The sequence below is a fragment of the Leptodactylus fuscus genome, chromosome 5 (assembly GCF_031893055.1).
Source record: "Leptodactylus fuscus isolate aLepFus1 chromosome 5, aLepFus1.hap2, whole genome shotgun sequence".
Taxonomy (NCBI): Eukaryota; Metazoa; Chordata; class Amphibia; order Anura; family Leptodactylidae; genus Leptodactylus; species Leptodactylus fuscus.
The window spans coordinates 130,232,744-130,252,970 of NC_134269.1; the positions used below are offsets into that span (position 1 = coordinate 130,232,744).

At 40.4% G+C, this 20,227-nt stretch overlaps 1 protein-coding gene across 1 annotated transcript in view; it reads left to right on the top strand.

The window, feature by feature from the left end:
- The first annotated feature begins 3,887 nt into the window (after nt 1–3,887).
- Nucleotides 3,888–20,227, top strand: part of ANKRD26 (ankyrin repeat domain containing 26) — a 59,302-nt gene continuing 42,962 nt past the window's right edge. Inside the window, exons 1-12 of the mRNA XM_075274294.1 lie at nt 3,888–4,213; nt 8,630–8,744; nt 8,825–8,998; nt 10,881–10,987; nt 11,320–11,457; nt 12,318–12,475; nt 14,925–14,961; nt 15,804–15,870; nt 16,538–16,586; nt 16,677–16,909; nt 18,768–18,879; nt 19,928–19,989. Coding sequence (XP_075130395.1) covers nt 4,008–4,213; nt 8,630–8,744; nt 8,825–8,998; nt 10,881–10,987; nt 11,320–11,457; nt 12,318–12,475; nt 14,925–14,961; nt 15,804–15,870; nt 16,538–16,586; nt 16,677–16,909; nt 18,768–18,879; nt 19,928–19,989 — 1,458 coding nt within the window. The 5' untranslated portion in view covers nt 3,888–4,007. The remainder of the gene's footprint in view (nt 4,214–8,629; nt 8,745–8,824; nt 8,999–10,880; nt 10,988–11,319; nt 11,458–12,317; nt 12,476–14,924; nt 14,962–15,803; nt 15,871–16,537; nt 16,587–16,676; nt 16,910–18,767; nt 18,880–19,927; nt 19,990–20,227) is intronic.

Here is a 20,227-nt window from a genome sequence, read left to right on the forward strand (position 1 = left end):
GCCCACACTCTCCAGCCTCACTAAGCCCCGCCTACTCCCTGCATCTCTACAATACTAGTCTAGGGAGGCAGGGTCCTCTGTCCTCTTCAGAGCGACCTGCGCCCCGCCTCCCTAGACTAGTATTGTAGAGATGCAGGGAGTAGACGGGGCTTAGTGCGGCTGGAGAGTGTGGGCGGGGAGACGTGAGTGCATCACTCACGTCTCCCCTCTCAGTACCTGCCCACACTCTCCTAAGCCCCACCCCCTCTCCCTGACTAATATTATAGAGAAGGCGGGGCTTAGGAGAGTGTGGGCGGGTACTGGGCGGGGAGACGTCTCCCCGCCCAGTACCCGCCCACACTCTCCTAAGCCCCTCCTTCTCTATAATACTAGTCGGGGGAGAGGGGGCAGGGCGCTCTGAAGACCGGACAGAGGACCGGACTGGACCAAGAAGAACAGGGAGCTGCAGGTAAGCGGACACCGGTGGGGGGAAGGGGGTTAATCTGATACTGCACACTCAGCTCAACTACTCCAGAGTAGTTGAGCTGAGCGCACGGCCCAATGTAGGAGAGCTGGCATCTACCAGCTCTGCTCCATCAGGCCATGCGCTCAGCTCAACTCCGGAGTAGTTGAGCTGAGAGTACAGTATCGTCTGCAGAGTGTAGTTGAGCTGAGTGTGCATTATCCGATACTGCACACTCAGCTCAACTACTCCAGAGTTGAGCTGAGCGCACGGCCTGATGTAGCAGAGCTGGCAGATGTAGCAGTCTGATGCAGCAGACTAACACACTCAGCTCTGCTGCATCGGACTGCTAACATCGGCCAGCTCTGCTACATCTCTGGTGTAGCAGCTCTGCACTACTCCCAACCATCTCTCCATCTACTCCTCCTGTCACACACATCTCGTGTGTAGCAAAGCTCAGCGCACACTCAGCTCTACTACATCTCTACAACAGAGTGTAGAGATGTAGCAGAGCTGAGTGTGTGCTGAGCTCTGTTACACCAGAGATGTGGGTGACAGGAGGAGTAGCTGGAGGGATGGTTGGCAGTAGTGCAGAGCTGTGTGTGTGACAGGAGGAGTAGTTGAAGGGATGGTTGGCAGTAGTGCAGAGCTGTGTATGTGACAGGAGGAGTAGCTGGAGGGATGGTTGGGTGTAGCAGAGCTGAGCTTTGCTTCATCTCCAGTGTCTGGAGTAGCCGAGCTAACCGCACGGCTAGCTCTGCTTTATCTCGCCATAGGAATGCATTGACCAGCGTTGATTGGCCAGTGTACAGTATTCGGCCAATCAACTCTGGTTCTGCCGGAGGAGGCGGAGTCTAAAATCGGGCCAGAATGGAAACTGCTGTGGACCGATTTTAGACTCCGCCTCCTCAGGCAGAACCAGTGTTGATTGGCCAAACGTAGTACACTGGCCAATCAACGTTGGTCAATGCATTCCTATGGGAAAAAGTCAGCTCCGGCATATCGCAAGCTGACAGGGGATCCCGACATAATAAAGGTACTTGATGCTCCCAGACATGCTTCCCCTGCTGTCCCAGTTGCTTTCCAGGGTGTTGGCATCATTTCCTGAGGTGTGATAGTGGATTTGGTGACCCTCCTGAGTTGAATGGTGGGATCCCCTGTAGCGAAGCATTTTCTCCTATAGACTATATTGGGGTTCGATATTCGTTCGAATAGTTGAATATTGAGCGGCTATTCGGAACGAATATCAAATATTTTACTGTTCACTCATCTCTAGTCACCAACAAAGAAAACAAAAGTTCTACTGAATCTTTACCCACAAACTATATGTCAATCTCCTCAGGGCCTCCTGCTCTGTACCATGCCGCTTTACATGTCTCCCTCCCATTCTACCTCACAATTCCTTATTATAACTTTAACCATCCACAACCCTGACAACAGCATTGCAGTGCAGTCTCCTCACCCAAAGCCACCCCCTAAGGCTGGGCTCACATGGCCACCTCAGAAAACGGTCCAAAAAAATGCTAGCCGTATCGGCGTCCAGTCACGGCATTCTGCTCCGGATTAGGCCCAAATGAATGGGCCTAGTCAGGAGGGAGTGTCGTGCCGTGGACTCTGCAGCGGATTCCGTCGCAGAATCCGCGGCAATAAAGGGCAGGCCGCTTCTATTCACGGAAAAAGGAAGTGAACGGCTCCCATTGAAGTCAATGGGAGGCGTTTTTTTGGACTGGATTCTGAGGTGGATTCCGCATCAAAATCCAGTCCAAAAATCCCAGTGTGAACCCAGCCTAATAGTGCCAGCAAATGTTCCGCTTTAGACACTCAAAAATGTCTCTAGGGTCAAAAAATCCTAAACCAATTGTATGCCTGGATTTCCACCTTAGTTGGATTCTTGTTGTCTTTACTTTGTATCATCATTTTTGTTCTGTCTTTTGGCTTGTTTTTGTTTTCCCTCTGACAGTAGTTGTACATCTATCCTGTTATAGTTTGGAGTTTCTCAGATAGATTTTTGAAGTGACATCTTTTTTTATTTTTATTTCCCAATATCATTTTGTGACATTGTATTCTATAAATAAGGTGACGCTCTCATTACATAGAGGGTTTTGGGGTTGATGAATGCATTTCATGTGTTTGCAGTGTCATCTGTCTGCCACACGTTCACAAGCTGTGGATTTTCTGTATTATGTAAGCTATTTTTACTATCATGAATTGGCTCATAGTTGGGCCGGTGACTATAACAATGCTCCTCTCCCTGGAGTGTCAGACATGGCTGCATGGTTTAGCAGAGTCTTTCTGTACTGACAGAGCGTCTGTTACTAAGGTTACTATCCAGCCCCATGAACCTATAGCAGCAGAGAGGGCGGGTTTGCTGACGTCACTGCCTTTTGTTATTGTTTCCGGCATGTGAACGGCTGCTCGTCTGTGTCCAGTACCTTCCGGAAGTTGCTTAGTTGCAGCCTCGTTCTCATCCTCCAATGAGGCAGGCATGGGCGGAGTCACTGACACACCACTGCTGCTGTACAGTGAGACTGGGTAGTAGTAAGTTGCTCCTGGATGTAAATAGGTCGTGGTGAACACTTAACACTTTAAGTACCGGTGCACACCATCAGGAACTGCGGTTCTAACTGCGTTATTTTTTTTGTATACTCCCTGTCTGGTCATGTATACTCTTCTGATGAATCTGGTGCAGTGACTTCTCGCGTTGAGAGGTTAGTTGGTGGGGGCAGGGTGTTGCAGGCTTTTCGTTTGTGCAGCTGACTAAGTCCACTCTGCTATTTAGCAGTTGCAGATCCAGATCCCCTCCTCTATGTAGTGAGTGTGTGGGTATATTCTCCACTAGTGTGAGAGTATATGTAGCTGTAGCCCAGTGAGATCTATTGAACTCCATGATGTATCATTATGTAGTAATGTTATGACTGGCTGTGAAGGGCGCCTTCTACATTTATACACTATTACGCTGCTAGTGTTTCATTATGCGCTATACCGTTATTAGTTATTAAACATTTCCGTTTTGCGGTTTAGCTGAATCTTTTGATCCCATGCTTATACAGACTTAGATGATGATCTCTGTCTCTAGTGACAATATATTTCTAGCACGTGGATAACTGGATTATCTGTCTGTGTCTCATTCACAGAGACATCTTGTTGTGTCCAGTTTTAATATTTATCAAATAACGTTTTGAGTTTTATAGTTTATATTTTTCACATATTTTTTGTTTATTCAATTGGTTTGCGCTCTGGACACTGAGGAAGTCAAGTGCCTTCCAAACCGGTCACGCTGAATGGGCGGAGCTCTGACTACACGCTGCATCGGTTCTCCCAAACTGCTCCTCATTGGTTTTTGTCTATAGTAACCGTGAGACGGGAAGGGTGGGACTTAGCAACTGGTTGTTGGACTGTATGCCCCAGGTTGGGAACGGTAGAGTTCATGGGATGTTATCGGGCTCTCCGTATGGATCTTTCTTGTGTACTTAGCTACGTGTGAGTGCGTGCTATCAAGCACATCAGTGTCCTGTCCTTCTACCTGCACCTCTCCACCCACTAGATTGTCCAACTAAACGGGGAGATGAAGAAGCTATTCGGGTTCGGTAGGAAGAAGAAGAGCGGTCCCTCGTCCAGCACCTCGGACACTGGCAGCGTACTGTCTGCGGGCTATGAGCTGAAGGAGAAAGACCTGAGCAAGTTCCATCGAGCTGCTTCCTCTGGAGATGTGGCCAAGATCAGGCAGCTGCTGCTCAAGCAGGACATCAATCAGGTGGACAAGGAGAACAGGTAAACAAGCTGTCAGGCAGCAGCCTATAGCCCAGCACACACAATGCATGCTGTATAACAGTGCAAGAACCACAAGTTTCAGCATACCCTATCAGTGCTACCTACTACCTCAAGTACGTTCACAAATAGGTTGCCAGAATGAGGGTCAGATAGATTTGTGGGGTGAGTTTTTGATGCTTTTATTGATGATTGTGCTGTTGATCTTTTTATATGACTGCAAGATGAATGGCATAAGTCACTGGGACTTCAGATGTGTTGTCATCTAGATCTGTATATATGATGATATCTATATGATGACTAAAAATGTAGAAACCTCTACGCACATTTACAGGTCTTTAGGTTTTTGGACATTTGGAGAAGTCAATTCTGTCCTCATAAGCGCCTCATAATTGTAACTGTTTTTAAAGAGGTTATATTTTCTTCCTCCAAGTAGAAGTCTGTAGAGTGCTGTATACGGTTTTCATCGTAGAAGTCACGTGTACTCAGCCTAATTTCCAAAAAACAAAAACAACCTCAGAGTTCGCAGACTTGTCACCCACCGTTCCCTGTTTACAAAGAACCGTATGTGTTCTCCACAGCAGTCATGCTTGGTCAGATTAAATGCTGAATGTGTTTTTCTGTCTGTCGGCTTTAAGGTCTGTTCTGCATCAGTTTGACTTCGGTTTTTAAGTAACCAAACTTCATTGGTCTGTTTTGTTGGGGTTTTTTTTTTAACACAACCCATTCATCCGTTTTTATCAGCCATCAAATGGTTACAGATCCGTTTTGACGTACATTAAAACCGGACCCATTGACTTGTACCGGTCCACCTATCTGTGAAAACGGTATGTAAAAGAAACAGACGTCTGTCCCCTTTGACCACTTTTGTCCTGAAAACAGACATATAACAGATGTTAAGAAAACATCCGTTACATGTCAATTTTTCATGTTCGTGTGCATGGGACCTTGAAGAAAATTTTATAACATTTACAAAAAGAATTGCGAATAAAACAGAAGGTGTGAACACAGTCTCAGTTCTTTTACCTTTATAGCATAGCATGCAAATAATTGTTCACTTTCATAAAAAGTGGCAAGCTTGTCTAAAAAGAGTTAAGTGTTGTGTCTTTAGAATAAAACATGCACCACATGTACGCCCATCTATGCCAGCTATGTGCCACAGAGGAAGTAACAAATGTCCTACCGATAATGTACAAAGCTGCTGAACTTCTCTACATTGTACAATGACTGCACCCACAATCCCTGTCCCCAAACTTGTTTAGCCCAACACCAGGATTCCTTTTCCAACAGTAACATCATCATCTCTCTTTGCCTTTGTGGTGTAGGAATTAGGTTAGGCCTATCTAATAAGTATATTGAAATCCAATTACTTTGTTATCCTGTCACAATATGGCTACAAGGTGTCACTACTAACATCCTCCTCACAGTGCACAGTTTTTCTGCATCTTCATTGTATACATCACCTTGGTAACCACTTCCAAACTTTTGTCCATTGTTTAAGATGCTGGTTTATCTGCCCTTGCCTGTCTAGTCCAAAAGTAGATTGTCTTATTTGACACGTTCACATTCCAGTGTACTATACACCATGCTGAACACGTTTTACAGATTCCTTCAAAAATCATGAAAAAATGGACACTGTATGAGAAATCTAACAAATGTGGTCAGTGGGTTTCATCTGGCATGGTTGGTATCTACCAGGTGATAGATCTAGCAGTATTTCATCTTCAATTTATAGAAAATATCATCATTCTTGTGTCACCCAATCTATTTTTTTTTAGTTGACATTGTAGTTTATATTGACACCACTTTGTATTGCAGAGAATTTTATTGTCTGAATGGCAGAAACATCTAAAAATAGTAAATATGATGTTCTTTCCATGACATTCACTGTGTGCTATCAGTAATATACATTCATTATTGGACAGGTTTTTACTATAATAAATTGTATATGTATTTTTATGGTTCACTCTTTTTACAAACTAAAATAAATTTTAATTTACATTGAGGGGGTATTTTATTTATCTGTTTGGCATGGGTTTTATTTTATTTTTTTTCTTTTTCATATAGCCTTTGGCAGCATCCTAGATATGGCATTACCATGATATATCTACTGCTATACTAAGAGTACTGAAGGGCTGACAGGTAGAGCTTCTCGCTGCATTAGATTACTTACAAGTCATGGTCCCTATTGAACACAGCATCTAAGATGTTAAAAGGCCTGAGTTGTCCCTGAGCCCAGCCATTAGGGCAGAATGTTTATTTTTTACAGACTTTACCTATAAAGATGGTGTGGACACAGATGCTGAGACTGAACTATAAAGCACTCACAAGTACTGAAATGTACACAACTGAGTGTGCACACCAAGGGGGACCAATTTTGCAGCAGAAAGCACATCTGAGTGTCATCTCTCCGCCATTGAAGTCAATGTTCTAGTGCCACAGAGCAGGATAGAGCCTGTCCTGTAATCCGTAGAACAGCGCATTGACCCTCCAATTGGGAGAGACTCATCCTGCACATATGGTAGTGCACATGAGGCCTAAAGGTATGTTCACACAGATGAATTTGGAGCTGATTTTGTATCTGCCTTCCATTCTTCTCAATGGGAAGCAGTGATAGATGCGTCTATTTTTCCAGGATTGTGTCTAAGGGCATTTAGATTGGCTGATTTGGCTCCCTGCCATGGGATGCACAGTTGCGGAAAGTGGAGAAGAATCTTTTAGCTCAGGGGTAGGGAACGTACGGCTCTCCAGCTGTTGTAAAACTACAACTCCCAGCATGCATACTTGCTCTGCTGTTCTTGGAACTCCCATGGAAGTGAATGGAGCATGTTGGGAGTTGTAGTTTCACAGCAGCTGGAGAGCCAAAGGTTCCCTACCCCTGTTTTAGCTGGTGGCCACCACAAATTCCTCTTCACTTTGCACCTAGCTAACTGACTAGTTAACTGCTACATATTATTATGACATGACAAGTCTGAAAGGATTGCTCATATGGTATTTTTTTGGTTTAAATAGGTTCAGGGTGGTATGAGAAAATAAATAATGGATATTCTTGTCCAGTTTCAATGCTGCCTGGATCCCCAATGGCCTTTACTTCATAGCCACTGAGGAATTGTCTGAGAATGTATTCTTATCCAGTAAGCAGTGAGTCAGTGCTTCAGCCAGTGGTGGGAGTGGGACATAGGAGGAAAAGACAAGTGGGGACCCTGGCAGCATCGGTACTGAGGAAGCATGGCGATCAGTGAGTATCCATATTTTATTTTGTTATATCACTTGTGCCTATTTAGAAGAAAAAATAATGGCTGTACAGTGGTGCAGCGTAATGAAGGAATAGATGTAGAATGGACACTTGGTGTCTACTTTCCCTGGCAATAATAACTGATCACATCCCGCTCCCTACATATAGGGATTGTCCATCCAACAACCCCCTCCTGCCTGCCCTCAGTGCATTAAAAGTCAAGCAAGGAAAATCTGCAACAATAGGACTGCCCATATAGCACATATTTTTTATATGACATTTATTTTGTGTCTGCATCCAGACAAGACATATCCTACTTCATATGCTCCAGATACATCAGCTGCTGCTTGTGTCTTGTTTCTGGTTTGCAGAGCCGTGTAACACGGTTGTTATAGAAACCATATGCGTGTCAGGAGCACCACTCTGACATAAGAACCCTTCACCCTGATTGTCTTTCAGTGATCTGCATTGGTATACATCTTCTGAACAATTACCTGAATATGTCTTATGCTTCCATAAACTACAATGGTTTCAGGACTGGCCCAGGAGAACACCAGCTAGAGGCATAGAAACGTCTTTAGTCTGTTATATTAGTGATAGAATGTGTTAGTAGCCTATTTATGTCATTGTATATAAGATTCAGGCTGCATTGTACAGTAGAAAGTAATCCATATCCAACATTTCCTCTTCTGTAACCCTATGGATTAGATATTCACAGAATTTTAATCTTCGTGCTCTTCCGCATCCTGGTAAAAACAGACAGAACAGGGCACAGACCTCCTGGTGACCTGTCACAGAAGTAGGGTCTCCAGCAATGAAATATGTATCACCTAGCCAGTGCTTGACTCCTTATTTCTGTACCACTGAATATATTACAACACACAGGAAAAATATGAAAAATATCATACTTCTTTATTGAAAGTTCATAAAAGTACACAAATATACATATACAACACAGAAGGGTGCGTCATCCTGTGTGGTCTGTACGGCAATTCTTATTATTATGACAATCCTTTCTTATTATTCCTGCGTGATGTAATATCTTCAGTGTTTCATGTAACTCACAGGGTAGTTGTACATTTGGTGTGATTATGTTATATTCTTAAGTTGGATGATATTACATCGTAGCTGCTAGTTTTCTTTTTTAAGTGTCCACAGTAAATATTCTATTCTGATTAATTTAGGACACCTTTGCATCTTGCTTGTGCAAATGGACATCTTGATGTGGTGAAACTCTTAGCAGAAAACAAGGCAAAACTAAATGTCTGTGACAACGCTAATCGGTCTCCACTAATGAAGGTATGGGTTTATCTGAAGGCATATGGTGCACCTTCTATTAAGACAACTGGAAATGTTTTAAGGTTCTTATCTGTTATCAGGCTATACAGTGTCAACATGAACCGTGTGCAACCACTTTGTTAGAACATGAAGCCGATCCTAATGTTGTAGATGTCAATGAAAACGCCGCACTTCATCTTGCTGCTCTCATACCATCAATGCCCATAGCAGTTCAGCTGCTTGAACACGGTGCCAACATCAATGCAATAAATAAGGTGAGCAATGTGTTGTATTTGATATCTCAAACATTGAGCTCATGAAATATTAAAATTGTTGCTTGCAAATTAGGTTTTACATTATAGGGTTTAGTTGGATTTACAAAAAATTCTGTAGGTTTATGTGTTTCCCGAATAGATTTCCGCCCTGAGACACCTGTCTTTGAAATGCTATTTTGGAATACAAGTTGGCAGTCTACTTTAATTTTACTGCTGAGGATAGTGATGGTCACAAATTGTCTATAATAACTAAAAAGAAATGCAACATAATAAGCTAGCCTGTGCAAAACCAGTGGAATGAGAAATTCCACAATAAAACCAAGGGGTGCACTCTTCACAATTAAAGACTGGAATCGTATGGTACAAGCACTTTGGATTTTTATTAGAAATGAATTTTGGGGTTTTGTTAGCGTTCTGGAAAAAGCATCCCTTCCAATGTGAGTAGAGAGTGTACCCCTTCATAGATCTGATGAAGGGGCACGTTTTCCAAAAACGCTAAAAAAAAATCCCAAAATGCGTTTCTACTAAAATCCAAAGTACTTGTACCATACAGTTCCAGTCTTTAATTGTGAGGAGTGTGCCCCCTGGTTTTATTGTGGATATTCTCAGATTCCACTGGTTTTGTGCATTGTGTACGGCTACAGTCTCCATTGACAGCCGGTTATCCAGGTGATTGCGAGGCTTATTCAGACAAGTCTGCCTGTAAGACTGTGAATTCCTCCTCATATTTAGAAGCGTGGATACCCAAAGCTCTAGAGGAAAGATCGAGGGTCCAGGATCTAGGATATAGTTCTGTCGTTCTACAAAGGAGCACATCCTTTTTGCACTCTTTTTTTCCTCATACATATGCGATACTAAGCTAGCCTGATATAAACAATGTCTATAGGGATGATGGGAAAAAGCCAAGATTGATTAACTCTGCTTTTTGTAGATCCCATAGAGATGGAATGGAGCCGCACCAGCCATACTCAACCTCTGCTCCATTCAAACTTCTACTCGCTGCAGTTGTGTAGTGAGGAATAGACAGTGAGCTTGAGATCCCCATTATGGTGGTCCATGGGGCTTCCAGGAAGTTGCAACCACAATGATTAGACATTTCCCACCTAAAGATGATGAATGTCCCTTGTAGGACAACCTCTTTAGGGTACATGAAAATGATCAGGACTAAATTGCAGAAAATCTACATGTAAAAGCCCATAATTGTACACAGAAAATCTGCCTCCACTGGCTGGATTTTAATGGGGATTTTAATACATGTCCATGCCATTTTCTTAATATATACGCCAGATAAAATAAATACATTGACATGCTGTGGATTTTAAAATCTACATTGTGTACATGCGAAATAGGATTTCTTGTTGACTTTTTAATTATGATGGTTTATGGTGCGGTTTTTCTGCATTGAATTCCACATGGGAAAATCCACATGTAATCCTTACACTGTGCAAGTAAAGAGTTGCCAGAGACGTCTATGCTTTGCATTGAAACACATACTTATGTCATATGGCTCTTCCAATTTACATAAAAAAACAAACAAAATTCATTTTTTCCTCTGTGTAACATCTTCCACTCTCCTGTTGGGTCAATACAGGAATTAACATAATCTCTTCACAAGGTTGGCTTCTCTGAGAGCTACTTTTTGTTATGTTTTTCTACATTACTCATCCTCAATGGCTGTAGAAGGTAAAAGTAATTTGAAACAGGAGGTTGTAATGCTGTATAAGAACATGGAATCCATGATATTCCAATATGAGGCGATCCAGTAGATCACTTTTACCAACACCAGTCTTTTATTTGCACTGGATTTGATAAATATCCCATTGTCTTTACTATGGTTGTGTATGTTGAGAGTGCCCTTGTAAATCTTTGTCCTTTCTTTTAGGATGGCTGTACACCACTAATTCTTGCTGTTACTGAAAATCATCAAGAAATGGTTGAGCTTTTAATCAGAGAGGGAGCTGATATAAATTCAAGGGACAGCAATGGAAGGTAAATCTCCCTACCCTTCATACCTACCAACGTTTCCATTGGTACAATGGGGAAATGTCACTGCTGCCCCAATTCTCCAAAGTGATTTCTGCAGTAGAAGTGAAGAATTACACAGTGCCATTGAAAAAAGTTTGCTGTTTTCTCAAGGGCTCCTCCAAAGTGAGAGCTGATCTTAGCTGAAGCTCCGGCCAGTACAGAGGGCTTGTGATCATGTGGCCACTTTTTATCGGGGCATATGGAAAAGATATATCCAAAGACTATACCCTCGGTAACTCTGATTTGTTGTCTAACAATTGCTAGGTATACTCAGTACAGTAACATTTTTATTACAGGACATCTTTAATGATTGCAGCAAGCAATGGTCACATTAGTTTAGTGAAGTACCTACTCCAAAACAATGCTGATGGTTCCATAAAAGATCTGACTGGTTGGACTGCTGATGATTATGCGATTAATGACGGCCATCATGCGTAAGTTTTCTATCTTTTGCGTTTTATGGGTGTTTTTTTTTTTTTTTTAATTATAAATTTTCATCATTAAAAGTTTTCTTGAAATTTTTCATTAACACACATGTGGGAATATACCAATAGAGGGAGAAGGGAAGGGGGGGGATACATTTATAAATTTTAACCTTAGTTGGATTCACATCCATGATGTAATTTTTTTTTTATATATATATTTTTCTGTTGAGGTTCACAAATTATGCTAAATAATTTGGTTTAATTATTGAATGGATTGTTATAGTTGCCAAATGTGTATATTATTAAGTACCCATAAATCAGTAGTTTATGAAAAATGTACTTGATTTTTTTTTATTTTTATACTATATAGGGCTGGGTGATTAATCAAAAAAATAATAGAAACCGAACCTCAACCCGGGTAACTGATGTGATTTTGTTCACGTCAGTTATTACAATATTTGCGAGGTTCCGGCTGCAGTTTAGTTTGGACCGAATACATCCAAACCAAAACTGCTATTCTACTCCAGGGTCTAAAGAGAGTCTGGAGAATAATAGCAATTCCGGGTCGGCTGTGTTCTGTCCCAAAGAAAACACCAGGCTAACCTCGCAAGGCGAATCTCGCAAAGTTCGCCAAACACATACTTTTATTGTAAAAGGGGCAAGACCTAAATAATAGGTATCAATCGTAATCGAAGTAAAATGATTTAGGTCATAATTTCCCAGCCCTACTAGTATATACAAATGTATTTGTATACCATTTCAGTGCAACTTTAGCGCAATTTTCTATATGGCTGCTATTGTGTTGAGTTTCACTGACCCTTTTAGATTTATTTTGTTTTTTGTTTGCCATCTTGTTTTCTCTCTTGTAGATGTTCACAATTAATTTTTGAATATGGCTCAAAGACGAAGCAGAATTCTTCTCCATATGGTGCACCTAGTAAAAAGAAGGCAACATCAATGTTTGGCAGTCCTAAGAACGCCATGGATGGCAAATTTACACTAGGGAGTCCAGCTATGGATAAAGAAGGCAAGGAGATTTTACGTAATTTCGTTTATCAGTGTTATATTTATGAGCTTTCAAATTGGTCATTATTTGCTTACCAACCCTAGAACTGGTTAAAAGCAAGTGAATAAACAGTATGTCCACATATTGCTGTTTCCATAAACCTGCGTTAAAGAAACAGCATAGCATGCTACGCTATGCTGTTTCCATAATTCCCATTCATCCCATGAAAGAATGAAATGGAAACACTCCTTTCATACTTGTATGCTATAGGTTTAATAGTCTTTTATGGTTAATTTCTTGATTCACAGTGGTTATGGCTACATTTTTCTACTAGAGCATACATCTAGTTATTAGCCATCTAAATACCTGTTACACTTATATCTTGTGACAATTTCTTGGGATATACCCTGAAGATAGAGCCCAAACCGTGCGTGAACCTGGCCTAACTTTACTTAAACTACTGAATTTCTCAGCCATGTGGTATATATGGAAAAAAAAAGGATTTACTCTGCTTTTTTAACTTGTCTGACTTTTTTTTGGCCATTAAGATGAATGGGTCCATGATAAAAATGGACCCCACACTGATCCATGAAACACATAGCTGACAATCAGCTCAGTTGTGTGAATATGCACTGAAACATAAAGCTAAATTAGTGTTTGCACTAACTAGTGTGGCAATTTGTTTTTTTTTTATTTTTTATTTCACAGTGAAAAACCTGACATGATGCGAGACCTTTGTGCATTATGTCATCCGTTTGTTCACTTTGTTTTTTGTCTGTCCGTTATATTTGAAAAATTTAATAAAAACTGTTTAAACATAAAAACCTGACATGACGATATGTATAAAAGGGAAAGCAGTGCTCCGGAGAACAAACAGCACCAAACTAAAGTGCAGTTCATAGTAGTAAGGGCAAGTATTTAGAGGCAGCCCCATGTACATTTAGTTACTTCACTTTAATTAGAGAATTTTCTGTATCTACTTTTAATGTGAAGTGACTATGATGAACATGTGCTAAGATTTAGGTTTAGGAGATTATAAGGTTATGCTAGTGAGCGCATTAACTCTTATTACCCAGATCCTGATTGACATTAAGCTGTGTCTCCTTGTTTTTTTATTTTTATTAACTAGTTGCTTAGCATAGTTCCCATGTTCAGTACCTTGCATGCAAAGACAAACTCTAATTGTTTTGTGCAGATTCAACTTAGTTTGACTCTGTGCAGAGTTTTAATAATGGGCTCCATAGCATTAAAAGACTATAGGATGTTACTATACTATGCCTCTTATTATAATGTATATTAAAAATATATTCAGCACAGATGTTTTCTAGGTAAAGAAAAGTTTTAATGACCTATCCCTAGGCTAGCAAATCCATGCACGACCTATGAGTGTCCAATCCTAGGAACTCCTAGCGATCGGGATTATGAAAAGGGTTGTAGATTCAAGTCTTAGAGGTGTATTTAGTGTTCAGCATCCTGTCCACAAACAAGAGCTCCTGATTTATCAAACGTTACAGGTCAATGTATTGTATCAAATCTTTGTAACATTACATCACCCCTGCAGTGCCAGCAACTGTTTTCCCTGGTGATAACAACTAATTGCTGATGGGTAGATAATTTGCACTAACAAGAATTAGTTGATCTCTAGGATTGCTTAACTTGAAAAAGATGCCACCCAAGTAATGGGAAATCTCTTTAGAGGGGTTGTCTGGGATAACTAGAGCTATGAGAAATGTCCCCCAGTACTAGTCTATGGATGAGTACTGTCGGGGAAGGGGGAGGAGTGGACTTTCCTCACAGATTAGTGTCATGGATGGGCGGTAAGGAATTCCCCCTCTGACAGTACAGAGACATGGACAGTAATGTCATGAGGGGTGTTCCTCGCAGCCCAGCTAGACTGTCAGGAGTGCCCTTCTGACAGTGAAGATGTATCAGTAACTGCACCGATATCTTTTGCCCCAGGGCACATAATGCGAAAGCACGGAACATTTAGAGAGAACAGTCAGGAACTACTTTCCTCTCCGCATGACTTGTGCAGACACCACGCAAAAAAACACACGGACCCCATTATAATTATAATGGGGGTCCGTGTGCTTTCATTGCCCACCGCTTGTTAATGCGATCAGTATTCCATACTTATTGTAGGCGATAGCTAATAATTACGATCCTATGAAGAAGGGGTTTGCTGTAAATCTGAAACATGTAAGCAAGTCTTGCTGGTGTCTTGTCTCATCTGGATTTCAAGTATCTTATTAAAGTCGAAGGTCCTTTTACCTGTGGCTGGAGGTGCAAGCATTTTCATTGTAATTCTTCTATGTAGGCTTCACTTTTAGTCTTTGTTTACAAATACTTATATGTGGAAGTTGCCTATGAGATTCATTTAATTTCATTCAGTATGTATGTAATAAGCAGCATATGTATTGATGACTTAAACTTCTCATAACTTTGAAACTGAATTGTGGCTCTTATATAGGAGCTGATGACCTTTCTCAAGCTGAATCTGAATCTAGGTAAGAATCTTTATATGTCTGTTTTTTGTTTGTTTTTATATCTATTTGCTTCATCGAGCACACAACATTATCATATTGGGATTATTACACTCAGCACACAGACTTCCAGAAATTATTTTAGTGGTGGTCAACTACCTCACTTGCAGCCGTTGCCTTCCTTAGATGGCTGCACACCGGGTTCAGCTAGGTGTGCAGGAAGCAGATATATACACACGTATAAGTCGATCAGCTGAATGCTTTTTACTTTAGAGAGAAGAGCCACTTTATGCTACTTCTTGGCTCAAATGCTAGTTGTGCATGAGTCTTATTTCTTGTTCTTTAACCTATGTGCAGGTAAACCTATCCAGAATTAACAAAATTGACCTTCAAGCTCCTAGCTGACATCTCTGACTTTTATTACTGGGTAAATCAGTTATACAGACTGGTGCTAGTGAAATTTACATTCTTCTTTTTTATTATTTTTCTGTTGACCCATATCAAGAAAGTTCAATTGGTACCTGAAATATTGATCTTGATTATGAAGGATTTTATATATGCTGTGTAATAGTACATACCGTGAAATAAATATTTGGGTTAGACCGGGTTCACATCTGCGCCCCAGCCTCCGTTATGCAGGTTTCCATTTCTTGCCCAAAACTGGGCAGGAGACGGAAACCTGCAGTCAGTTTTAAAACACAGTTTCCGGCTCATGGCCGAACACTGTCTCTGTCGGGGTACTGTCTTCTGTCTGCAGAAGACGGAAACCTGACAAACTGAGATCGGGCACAGATGTGAACGAGCCCTAAGCAGTAAAGTTCCCAGAACAATATTTTCTGAAAGTTGTTGTTTTTTTTTTTTCTTAGCCATCCCTCTGAAGAAGCTGATTCTTGGCCTACTTCTGATGAAGATGACTTAGATTTCAGTCCGAAGGTAAAATGTCAATCCACAAAGAATAGTGTGTACAACGTTTTGTGTATAAAAAAAATAGCTAATATAAATACAGCACCCAAGCTCTCTCTCAAGTCAAAATTTTGGATACATCTACTTAGAACAATAGTAAAATCTTTGGGTCTAAAAAAAATAATACAAATAAAATTGTGCACTGACCAAAAATAGGTGATCATTCAAAAGTTTCAAAAATATTTAGCCACATCTTGTGTTGGCAATAGCTTGGGTCACACTCCTGATATTCTCTTAATTAGCTCCATTTGGCAGAAACCAGGGATGTCCCTTAGATTTCATCACTTGTAGGCTGTTTTTTCTTGAATCTTCAATCCCTCTAATCCCATGTCTGTTGAGTTTTGATCTGGTCCTGGGTGAAGATTCCAAAATTCATTAATTACTATTTATAGAAAAATTATAGGAAACCTAAACACTAAGGGTGTGTGTTCAGGTTGTAAGTGGTTAATATGTTAAGCGAACTGTACAGCGAGATGGCAATATGGAGAGACATTGAAAGGCTGTGGCTAGAATGTTTATTTTATTTCAGGGTTTGTCACTATAATATTCTACACACGCCTTATATATTGAATACATTTTATGATATATATTATATTATTTTGTTTCTTTGTTTTTGTTTGTTTTTTTTTTCTTGCAGAAGACCACAAAACCAAGTTTGACACAACTCCTGCATACAAAGAAGAATAGTAAGTATATAGTAAATTATAAAGACCATTGTCAAGTGGACTTGTGACTTGTAGTGAAAAACTGACTTGTGTTTGTTTCTTTTGATGTAGTTATTGAGAAGGGTAGTTTTACCTCAGTACAGCCTAAAGGGTTAACACTGGAAAGTAAATCAGATAGTGAAGAAGACTCTGTTCATGATAGTGAAGATGAAGGTGCAGACATTCAGCCCCCTCCTAAGCCTTTCCCCCAAGCCTACTCCTTTCCTCAACCTGTGTGCATTAAACCTGGCTCTATTGCAAAACCTTCCCAGCTGGCTTCTGCCTCCCTGCTCGGAGTAACTAAGGTAAAATGTTTATCAACAACTCACTTATTGCTTTTATTAATTTATGTTATTTTGCTTTTTTTCTGCCTGCTTGTGGACTCTTGAAATTCATCAGGAAATGGCAAATCGGAGAGGAAAAATTCAAACTCAGGGGGGAATAACGACTGTACTAGGAAGCAAATAAAACAGATGCAGAATGGTGGTGAAGAATGTGAGGATGAAAAGATGCAGAATGATGATGAAGAGGGTGAGGATGACGTCATGCAGAGTGATGATGAAGAGGGTGAGGATGAAGAGATGCAGAATGATAATGAAGAGGGTGAGGATGAAGAGGGTGAAGATGAAGAAGGTGAGGATGAAGTAGTGCAGAATGATGACGAAGAGTGTGAGGATGATGAGGAAGATGAAGAAGAATCTAAAGATTGTGAGGAAGGGGATGAAGATGACTGCAAAGTTGAAGAGGATGAAGAAGACGAAGAAGAGCAGTTGGAAGAACATAAGGATGGCATATCAGAAAGTCATAGTGATAGTTTAGAAAAAGAATGTGATAAAAGTGATGTTGAAGCTGGGGAAACCTGTTTGAAACCTGAAAAACAAAATGCAGCTGTTGATGTTCCGAAGTCAAATGATAAAGAAATTAAGACGGAAAAGCAACAAAGCTTATATAATTCTGCACTACCCAGTGGCCATCAAAATTATGTAGAAAATTCTGTTAAGGACAGTGAAGATGCTGAAGCTTGTCCAGAGGCTAATGAGGTTCCTGTGTCACTAATATTGGGGCTACTTGAAGATGATGATAATGAAAACAGAACTTCCCCAATGGAAAGCGAAGTGGCCCCTTTAAAAAGCTGCTTTAAATCAAATATACAAACCAATAAACAGGTTACTTTTACCCATACCGTAGAAGAATGTTCTGCAAGAAACAAGTGTGACCTGCCATGTATTGCTATTGGCAATCTAACAAACTGTGAAGACATTCCTGACCAAACACAAAGTAACATTTCTCAATACACCAGTGATGTAATTGAACAGTTAGATTCCACTGTTAGAGTGAACAATACAGCAGGTGTGAAAGGCAGAAATACAAGTGTAATCAGAAAGCATGTGAGTAAATGGCTGTGCCCGTAGACAATGCTCTAGAGATGTAGTGTGTTCTTTCCATAGGTTAGATTTTTTTTATCTTTAGTGAATGTGTTGTGCTAGTCTCGCTTCTGTCCTTTGTGATCTAGTTTGTGTGCTTTAGCTATATCATTGTAAAATCTAGTTTTTATAAAAATTGCATAGACACTTGACATCTATATTGTTTTCTCCCTTTTTTTTGAAGAAAAGTTTACTAGCTTCCATATTTGATTTCTCAGTTTTGGCTGGCTTGTTATTAAAGGGGTTTTGCAGCTCGATGTTTCATCTCTGCAGCATAGATCATCCTCAGGTCATCGGGTCACGTTTTGTGATCTGTGAGGGACGGACACCTGAACAGAGCAGCTGCTGTAGTATCTTCTGGGTGCTGGAAGTTGCCTATGTGCATTACCGATCCTATTACTTGAATATGAGGGATGCTGCTTGTGCCGCCCATCCATTGCAGAACCTTCTGACACCCACAAGCTACTTTAACAACTGATCTGTGTAGGGTCCTTCTGTGGATAGGTTATGAGTATGAAAATCGTTTTAGGTTCAGAAAACCCCTTCAAAGGCTTTTACTGAATTTAAAATACTTTACATTTGTAGTACAAATATACAAAATATATACAAATTATACGGCTAAAACCAGATATGTATATGTTGTTCTAAATTTTCAGTTGAATAATCCTACATACAGTTTTTCAGCTTGTAGGATTTTTTTTTTTTTAATTATTATCAACTGCTTTTTCTCTTTTTTTAGGATGACTCTTTTTCTGGTGATGAAGTTGATGAAAGTGCTAAACAGTCGGACAGGACAGAGACTGCTCAGCCAGAAAAAGTACAACCTAGTGTAGATGGCGTTGGCAGAAAGGGTTTGTATTGCATACTGTGCTCATACGGAGACCTGACTCAGACACAAATATTTTACCCTGTGGACATGCTACCATAGGTGGGGGGTTGTGTGTAACAAAGCTCATGCTTGAGCATTCAGTACAGTCCTTAAGGAACAGGGCATAACAACTGCAGTTGCAGGGGGTGCAGCTGGAATGGTAGGGAACATTTGGCAATTGGTAAAAGCGTCTCCTGCATGGCACATCTTCTAGATCTTCATCAAGCAGGTTAAAATGCTCACATTATATACAGATGCAGCACTCTGCTGGACTTTTAAGCCTGTAGCATTTTTTTTTTTATTTGGTATCATCTCTTTGCTGCAAAAGAGATGGATTTTGTATTCAGTTCTAGAGAACTAAAGATTTCCATTATCAATAAGAAAATCTCTTGTTATTGGTATTCCCACAAAAACAACACAGTGGCAAATACAACACAAAGCAAGTGAATGTGGTTCAGAACAGCCTATTCATGCATACATTACTGAGGAAAACTATTTTTGCTGATTTCAGAACATGTTATATGTTTTAATCTCCTGTAGATTTGTTTCAGATGTTGCCATGAATTTTACATATTCTAGATGTGACCTCTATTGCACATCTGCTGTAAATCCTTGGTTTAACATATGCCAATTTTACTTTAGCTATACCATAGAATTTCACACACTTTCTTGCTGAGCCCTGCCTAAAATTTTCTTCATTGTTACAGTTTATTCCTAGAGGTCTCCTTTGTTATTTTGCATGTTGGTGTCCCAGTCTCGGACCAGAGGCTGGTGTTAAAGGCAAGGTTTAGATTCACTGGTAGATTTAGTGAGAAGTGTTTAGACATAATTCCATGTTGGGAGTATGTGCACCAAGTCTAACATGTGTTGGTACTTACAATTGTCGTCCATTCTACCAAACCCTGCACTTATCCAACAACATTGGTTTGAATCAGCTGTTATATTTGATGAACAATTCAGAAAAACTACATTCAATGTGCCCCTTGTGGGAAACCAGAACAGTTCTGATACATATATTTTTATGTCTATAGTTGCATTAATGACAGAACTAGGCTTTGAAGATGATGATGTCGAATCACCTTGGGATTCCGAGGTAGGATTGCAGTGGTTACATAATTCTCCCCAATTTTATGTTTATTTACTGCTTGTATATTGCCTTGGATTATTTTAAAACTCTCTGTGTGCGATCTGAACATATCCACCACTTTATACAGTGTTACTTAGTACAAATAAGAGCTAAATGGTATAGCAGCTTCTCATCTAATACAATTAACAAACGCAGGTTCTTGTTCTAGACAGAATTTAATCTGTTAATTAAAGGGGTTTGATTG